This window comes from Lycium ferocissimum, unplaced genomic scaffold, assembly GCF_029784015.1.
Source record: "Lycium ferocissimum isolate CSIRO_LF1 unplaced genomic scaffold, AGI_CSIRO_Lferr_CH_V1 ctg258, whole genome shotgun sequence".
Classification (NCBI taxonomy): Eukaryota; Viridiplantae; Streptophyta; class Magnoliopsida; order Solanales; family Solanaceae; genus Lycium; species Lycium ferocissimum.
The window spans coordinates 381,770-391,185 of record NW_026722498.1 but is presented as its reverse complement, the minus strand read 5'-3'; the positions used below and the strand labels follow the sequence as shown (position 1 = coordinate 391,185).

The window sequence follows — 9,416 nt, the reverse complement described above, 5'->3', positions numbered from 1 at the left end:
TCAACGAAAGAATGCACATTTTTTATTTCATGGGATCACTTATTCATGGTAAGTTATGTTGTCTCTTGATATAAACATTCGATGCAGGCTCAATGCAAGAACAGTTCCCAAACACTGATTTTATTTTCTATATATCTTTGTTTCAAGATTCTAAAATCTTGAACCAGCAAGAGTATCGATCTGCCTAACCAACCTTTAAATACCTTCATTAAATCGTCGAAACATTCGGCCGCATATAATCCATTTAAGAAATGGAATTGATGAAAATGGAAAAAAGTAGTAATTGACTCTCGAAATCCGAAAGATGTCCGTACAGAGTAGCATTTAGGAGTAGTTTTGTAGATATTTTATACGCTTTTGCTTTAATTAGTTAGATGTATTTTGCTAAAATAAAAACTGAACATGCAGAGTTGTAAATGGATTAGTGAAGTAGTTCCTTTCATCTCAATTTCTCGACTATCTGTTTACTTACACAATTTGGGATGGTTTTAAGAGAAAATATTTTGCGTCTATATGTTGTAGTGTAATGTTTCAACAAATATCCATTTTTTTCTGTTTGTTAGTCACATTAGAGTTTAATTTTCCTTAAAGCAAGTTGAGCATATTGAGCAACAGTTAAGCAATAGCAGAGGAAGCGTAACAACTTCTGCAACTGTTCTTGGTGATTAACAACTAATAATAACGTGATATAAATTTCAGTTCCTTTCGACTATTCTCATACGGTGGGCATATGAATGTTATCATTGACGTATTTTGAGTACCTAAATTGACACTATTCTCATGATCATAAATTTCACGTCTTTCTCGACTATATTGAACTTTTTCTCAACAAAAAAAAAAGGGTTCATATTTATTATTAGCATGATTTATATTTGACGTTTGCAAGGAAAAACGAGAACAATTTTCAACCACATGGGCTACCTATAAGCAAGAATTGCCAAAATTTTAAATTTGTAGTGAGATATAGAAACTGATTCTTATTTTATTGGTCTTATTGACTTTTCCTTTGGATATCAGCTATATTTGACCTTTTATTCTGTATTTCTGAAGAATTTTTCCATGTAATGTCTCTTCCTACTCGTCCCCATTCCAATTTATATTTGGAGATTGATATTTGGTCAAAGATAGGCCTACTCTGAATCGTGCACAAGTTATTCACCTCTTAGCCAACCTAATTGCAAAAAACAGCCACCTACTTTCCCATCCTTTCGTCTAAACCCAATCCTAAAGCCATTTACCTGCGCCCCATATTTGTATCAATTAATTGTAGTTAAATAATCTAATGAGGTGAGAATCATATTAAGTAACCACGATTAAGTGCTAAAAGTCTATTAATTATAGATACATGTCATGCATCTATTAACTTGGTTGTAAACATATAGTGTGTGGGTAAGTTTTTAAGTCTTTTTACCTATTTCATTATGGTATTTTTATTGGTAAGTAAATTTACATTAAATTAATGACATGTGATATGTATCTTCTGCATGCTTTTTATCATTTAATTGTAATTAATTAATGTGTTCATCTCATTTATTACTTAATTATGAACTGCACCAACAACAAAAAAAGAGTTATCTATGGTATTTATTGCTAAATTGTTCGTAGCTAATACCTAAGATTCTTTTATGATATGTCACTAATCCGTCATTAAATAGGATAGTAATGGACTTTGACGTTTAGCAATATAAGTTGTCTGTCACTAATTCTTTACTTCCTCAGTTTTAAGTTGTTTGTCATACTTTCCTTTTAAATCTGTTTAACAAAGAATATTACTTTCTATAATCAGTAACTTTTTACACTCAACACCCGACATGGCGTATTTAAGGGTAGAAGACTCAAAGGACATTTTGATTATCATACACATCTTTAATTTAAGACCATAAAATTCAAAAGTTCAGTTTTTTTTTTTTTTTTTTTTTTTAACTTCATAGATTTTAGAATCTTGAAATAAATAAAGATTCTGAAATCTAGAACTAGCAAAAGTATTTTCTGCCAAATTATAGACCATTAAATACCTTCATTAAATTGTCGAAATATTCGGTCGCCACAGGTAGTTCATTAAAGAAATAAAATTGATGAAAGTGAAAAAAAGGGAGAGAAATTAATTCACTCTCTCTATTGGATGAAGCACGTCTCCTAAAATTCATAAGCTAACTTGATTCTCTTTCAGAAAAATAAATAAATAAATAAATAAAGAAGAAAAAAACAGACCAAAATGCCTTCGAGTTGTTGAATCTAGTTATTTCAAGAAAAGGACCTGGCTTTAATCATGGATAATATTGTTATATCCGATGAAGAAGAAAATCTTAACATGGTCTTAAAAAGCTGCCATTGAACTTGACCTATTTGAATTGTATAAAAAAAAAAAACAACAACTTAGACCTATTTTAGAGTATAGCAAAATCCAGTACACATCAACTTACAAGTTTGAGAATGAGGGCCGGAGCCACCATTCGAGTTAAGGGTTTGAATTCAGTAATTTTGATTAAATTTATATTTATATTCGAAAAGTCATTTAATATGTATAAATAATCTATCAAAAATTCAGTAAGTAAAAACAATAGTGGTCCAAACTCATAAACTAAAAATTCTGACTACACCTCTAGTGACAAAACCCCCTCCCCACCTCCCAAATCTCCCATGAAAGAAATAGATCTTAGATTTAGCAGTAATATTGAACGATCAAATAGCACCTATACAACACTTTAACATGTCAGTAATGTTGCAAATCTGAATTTTCCTATAATCGAGAAATTCACAAGGGCCAACCGCGGCATGACCCACAGGCTGAAACTTGGTGGATAATATGTCCATATTTTTATTATTGTCCACTTAAATACTAGACTTCTAATCTCCGCGACAAGATTGTAAATTTAAAAGGCATATATAGAAGTGTTTGCAAAAGAACTTGTAAAAGGACCTTAGAGCTCATGTGCTCCTCGCAAACTTTTATTGTTTTTAGAAGAAGGAAATTCCAAAGTCCCTTGTCCATGAAAAGCTTTTCACCGTTTTTACCTTAAATAAAAACTTTCTAACTTAGCTAAGTTGCAACAAATGTCATGTTGTTACATCTTTCTATCACGAAAGGAAAAAGAAATTTCTCACAAACAGACTTCCACATGGAAAATATATCAATTTATATATTGATAATGTAAGAAAATTAATACTATCGTTCATTTACTAATTTTGTTTGTTATGACTAATTACTGGCAATTATTTTTATGTTAATTTTTAGTATAAATCTTTTTATACTGATAGAGCATAAAATATAAAGTCCAAAAAAATTATGTAACATATGCAACCATTGGTATATCAATATGTACATGCATGTATTTTGGTTTAAATACTGGCCTAAAATGTTTTTATTCATCTAAGAACAATAATTGACCACCATATGGAATTCATGCCAATACGGTAAGACTGTAAACAACTTAACAAGATAGGTATATAGAATGAAGACAATATCAAATCATTCTGAAATAACTTGTGAACGAATGAACAACACATACTAGTCTGGTCAATTTGGCATAACTTGAGAACAATTTAATAAAAAGTAGAATGGAGATTATACTTTTAAATTTAAAAATTGATAGAATGAAGATTTTACTTAAAGTCATGACTTGCAGGAGTGATTTGTGAAAGCATAAGTTTTCATTCTTTCGGTGTGTGTAACAGCGAAACTACTTTGGCGCAAATTCCTTAACCGGGACAAAGTTAAATAAGGGTGAAAAATATTACTTATAATTTTGCAAATCAGCCAAAGAAAAAGGGCTTGCTGAAGATAAGACCAGGATCTCAACCACTTCTTTTTTCAAGATTCTAAAATCTAGAACCAGATAAAGGATCTGCCTAACCACCCTTAAATACCTTCATTAAATTTTCAAAATATTCGGCCTCAGATATCCATTAAAAATGAATTGATTAAAGTGTAAAGGCTGTACTTTCAGACTCTCTATATACATTGGATGAAACACGTCCTAAACTTCATAAGCCAACCTCATTATTCTCTACGCTATGTATATTGGATAAAACACGTCCTAAAATTCATAAGCCAACCTCATTATTCTCTATCAAAAAAGAAGAGCGAACACCTTCGAGTTATTGTCTAGTTGTTATTTCAAGAAATGGACTTGGCTTTATCCATGGATAATATTGTTATATCCAATGAAGAAGAAAATTCTTTGATGAAGGCTATGAACCTTCCTGCTGGTTTATATCTTAACATGGTTTTAAGAGCTGCCATTGAACTTGACTTATTTGAGATCATAGCAAAAGCTAATACTCAACTATCTTCTTATGAAATAGCATCTCAAATTCCCGCAAAAAACCCTAAAGCCCCACTTCTTCTTGAAAGGATTCTAAGGTTTCTTGCAAGTCAGTCTTTTCTCACATGCAATATTACAAAGGATGATGATGGGCAAACTCACAAATCATATAATTTGACACCTTTGAGCCAGAGTTTAATCTCAGATGAAAATGGATCATCAATTGCTCCCTTTTTACTACTGACTACTGATCCAGTAGGTGTCAATTCATGGTAAGATTTCATGCATGTTTTCTCGTACTTGTATCATTGAGTATAATCAATGGACAAATTTTGGCGCTATCTGATCACCTAAAATATAACTGCATGTAGACCTGCATCTATGAATAGTGAAAGTAATTAATAACTTGAAGAATAAAGGTTCGGAAAGAACAACAAAAGCTAAATATATTAAAAAAAAAAAATTGCCATTGGGAATTGAACCAAGGACACCAGAGACAATTTTGAATACCTTGAACCGCTTGAGCTAACCTTTTTATTTGTTTAGGGTATTCAAAAGTTAATATAAGTATATAAACACAGAAAATATACACTATATATACAATGTAATTTTTTACCAAACACCCTCCCCCACCTTCTATATATATTCGCCCCTGATGATCAATAGCTATTTTAACTTGTAGTACTTTTCATATAGTTTTCAAATATGTAATTTTATATCTAAAAAACTGAAGAATCTATACTCGAATTAGCATCGAAAATTAAGTTTTTTGACCGTTAATTATACTCTGAACCTCTTCACATATATTAGGATAGAGTGAGTATTATTTTCGCCAAGTGTCTCTTTTTAGGACAATTATTTAGTAATTGACCCCCTTTTTTTAAAATTCATTTTCCTACAGAAAATTGAAGATCTTACGTAAACGTTAGACCACTATCTAATATATCCTAAACGATAGATGACGAGTCTAATGTTTTGTCAGTCTCGAGGTTTATATTTGCACAATTAGATCTTAAAATAAAATAGGGGAAATCTAAATTGTGACCTTAAAAAAAGAACATTGGCGTAAATTAGTTTACTATCTAATAGGTTAAAATATAAGTTAGTGAATATTTTATGCTCATATCAATAGAGTGTTATTTTATAAGTTAAACCCTTGTTCCATTATTGTGATCTTAAATTATTGTTGATTGGATATACAGTGAAATCTTTTTATAATGATGTCGTTTGTCCAAATATTTTTTAACTGCTATAGCGAAATATTGTTATAGAGAACATAAAATATATATAACATATCATGACAATTAATCGATTCCAAAAAAAACATGGCCATTATAGTGAAAAGTTATTATGGAGGACGGCTATTATAGAGAAGTCGTCTAAGCTGATATTCTGACTCTCTTTTTTTGTTAAGGTTTCACTTGAAAGATGCAATTCTAGATGGTGAGATACCATTCAACAAGGCCCATGGAGTGCATGCATTTGAATACCATGGAAAAGATAGTAGATTCAATGTGGTGTTCAACAAAGCTATGCAAAACCACACTTGCATTGAAGTGAATAGAATTCTTGAGTGTTACAAAGGCTTCCAAGGAGTAAACGAGGTAATAGATGTGGGAGGTGGACTTGGGATATCGTTGGCTTCTATAATTTCTAAGTATCCTAATATCAAGGGTACCAATTTTGACCTACCTCATGTAATCAAAGATGCTCCTACTTATGCAGGTAACTACCAAAACCCTATATATTACGCATTTGTCCCCTGTAGTACCATTTATGCATCTTAATTGAATAGGGATTAGGGGTGTTAAATAGGCGGGTTGGGCTGAATTTAGGGAATCGGGCTAAATTTTGGTGGATCAAAGTGGATTGAGCTAATAAATGGAGTTAAATTTGCACGATTGCCCTTATTCGGGGGTGGTCTTTAATTTTTGCTCCTCAAATTGCTAGTATTTAATTTTTGTCCTTCGCATAAAACTCTTAGGTTTCGGGTTCGAACCCCCGCTCAGTCAAAAATTTAAAAAAAATCGCTGCCATGGGATTTTTATTTTATTTTTTTACTGAACCGGGGTTCGAACCCCAAACCTGGGGGTATTAGGTGAAGGGCAAAAATTAAATACAGGGAAAAAATTGAAGACCAATGCCTTTGAAGGGAAATCCGTGCAAAAAGGAAAAAAGATAAAGGGACAAGTTAATAATCGGGCAATTTGCAGGATTGCCCTTCGTCGGGGATGGTGTTTAATTTTTGCCCCTCAAATTGGTGGTCTTTAATTTTTGTCCTTCGCTAAAAATCCCTTGGTTTCGGATTCGAACCCCCGCTTAGTCAAATTTTTTTTAAAAAAAATCGCAAGGCAGAGTTTTGCCTTGCGAATCCAAACATCTGTCTTGCGAAATTCCTTCTTTTTTTTTTTTACTGAGCTGGGGTTCGAACCCAAAACCTCGGGGTATTAGGAGGAGGGAAAAAAATTAAAGACCACTCCAAATGAAGGGCAATCTGAGCAAAAAAAAAAAAAAAGTTAATAATCCGCCCAAATGATATGTGAGTTGAGCTGAGTTGGGTCAAAATGGACTGAATAATGGGTTATAGTCCAATCGCCCAACTTTTAGAAAGTTTTAATCTCTTCGTTTGTTTTCTTATAATTATAATTTGTGTATACTAATATTTTTTTTTCTACTTTATTATGGATATATATAACATATTTTAAAAAAAAAATTGACACGATTCTCATGAGTCATGCAATTTCGACTACATATCAGCCCAACTTTTAAATGAGTTGAGTTGGGCGAATCAAAATTGATCGAATTAAATGAGATGCCATTCTTGACATTTTCTTTCTTTCTCGTGAGTCATGCAATCTCGACTATATTTCTGCCTAAAATTTGAACAAGTCATGTTTTCATGAGCTAATTTTGCCACCTCTAATAGGGATCATATTCTTGTGTTAATGTTATGTATTTAGTTGATATTGAAAAATCAAATTAAGCTTGACCTCTTGCTTGTTATATTAGGCATAGAGCATGTGGGAGGAGATATGTTTAAGAGTGTTCCTAAAGGGGAGGTAATCATTCTGAAGGTCAGTTTTCTTGCCATATATATATTTATGTTACACTTATTTATTACTCTGTCTATTTATGTGATATTAGTCTGTTTATTGAAAAAATGATACATTTTTCTATTGGACGATAATTTAACTTAAATTTTCGATATATTTCACCCCTAATAGGATGTTAAATAGCCACATAAATATCACGACATATGCTTAAGATCATGAGTTTCAAAAACATTTCTTTTCTTTCTTAAATTTTGTGGTTAGTGAAACACCACTGAATAAATTGTAGCTTGAAAGTATGAGTTAATTAGTGAATAAAAAAAGACAGAGATAGTTATAACAAGTCATTCTGCATATAACCACTTTTTCTTCTTTCGTAAAAGGTGGATTATGCGTTTAAAAAAATAAAATTAAAAGTTGCCACTTCATGTTTTTAGTAGTGTGTAACGATTTCGTTAAGAGTTGCTCTGCTACGTTATCTCCAACTTGATTATAAATGTAGGCAGTACTTCATGATTGGGATGACGAATATTGCCTGAAAATATTGAAGAATTGTTGGAGCGCTTTGCCAAAAGATGGTAAGGTTGTGCTAATCGAAAAAATACAACCAGAATATCCAGAGACTAATGATTTTTCTAAGCATACATTTAGTGTTGACATGTTAATGATGACTATGCTTGATGGAGGGAAAGAAAGAACAAAGCAACAATTTGAAGCCTTGGCTAAACAAGCTGGATTTGCTGCTCTCAAAGTAATATGTCGTGCATATTATTGTTGGGTCATGGAGTTGTACAAGTATTAACTATTTTAATTAATTTCTGCAATAAACTAAAAAGTTAATTAGTTTATGTATTTTCTGTCCATCTCTAAATGTTTGGCTGATCTGATGCTAAGTATGTAACATGATATTCCATAAACGTCCTATCATAATAAAGGACTCCTAATATATGTTGCTTTATTTTCTGGAAAATATTTCTTGGTGTCCTATATATTCCGGCTAGAACGCATTTGATTTCTCCGTTCGTTCTTTTGTGTGAAGGTGAAGCAACAAGAAAAAAGATATTCATTTCAAAACCATGAGGTGAAAGACTAAGGAATCAATTTTTTCGACACTTCAGCCATATTTGATCTTCACACCACTTTGTTTTATTCAGCAAAGTGATCAAGCTTCTTAACTATCGGACCATGAAAAATATTTTTTTATTAGAGATTGATAATAATGTCAGCAAATGGTAATATTTTCTTATTAAACATCTTAGTGTAAAAAATTGATAATAATGTCTAGGTGTTGATTAAATCAAATATGAAGTTAAAAACTGAGATAATTCGAAGAAAAATGACTTTCCTAACAAAACTAAGAATATGAATATAGCAATGAGTAAATATCCATATTTTTTGTTGAACCAAGTAATATAAAATTAAAAGTCAAGATACATGAAATAAATGACTTCTTCACACTTTGTGACAAATACCCAAATACATTAATAAAATGAAAACAGTGTTTACAAACTATTTCTATCTCGGACGACCCATTTTTCTTACTAAGAAAAGGCTTTTTTTTATTTCGTTTTTAAAGTTAAGACGATGTTTTCATGTGCTTTTTTTTGCGCGGATTGCCCTTCATTTGGGGTGGTCTTTAATTTTTGCCCTTTAAATTGGTAGTCTTTAAGTTTTCCCTTTGCCTAACACCCCGAGATTGTGGGTTGAAACTCCAGCTCAGTAAATAAAAAAAAAAAAAAAAAAAAATCGCAAGGCATAATTTTACAAATCTGTCCATGCAAATTCTGCCTTAAGGCAGAATTTCTGCTTAAAGGGCAAAATTTAAAGACCACCATTTTAAAGGGTTAAAATTAAAGATCACTCCAGCGAAGGACAATCCTGCAAATTGCCCTTTCATGTGTTTCTAAAGTTACTAACCAAAAAAGAAAAGAAAAGGAAAGGAGAAAAGGCCCATTTTCTGCTGCCCTATTCTTGCCAAACCCTCTACTCTCTAGTCTACACTAATCTTGCCTAACTCTTTAGCCGTAAGTAATCATAGGCATTATGATACGAATTTGAGTGATTAGTAACCTAATAAAACTGATAATTAATTATTCGACCT

General features: G+C 31.7%; 1 protein-coding gene across 1 annotated transcript; it reads left to right on the top strand.

Annotated features, from left to right (window-relative positions):
- Positions 1-3,996: 3,996 nt before the first annotated feature.
- LOC132043527 (myricetin 3-O-methyltransferase 3-like) lies at positions 3,997-8,285 on the top strand. Its single transcript, XM_059434005.1, has 4 exons — positions 3,997-4,537; positions 5,680-5,990; positions 7,275-7,339; positions 7,818-8,285. Exons 1-4 carry the CDS (start codon positions 4,125-4,127, stop codon positions 8,115-8,117), a joined length of 1,089 nt encoding a protein of 362 aa, XP_059289988.1. The 5' UTR covers positions 3,997-4,124; the 3' UTR covers positions 8,118-8,285.
- Positions 8,286-9,416: the final 1,131 nt, after the last annotated feature.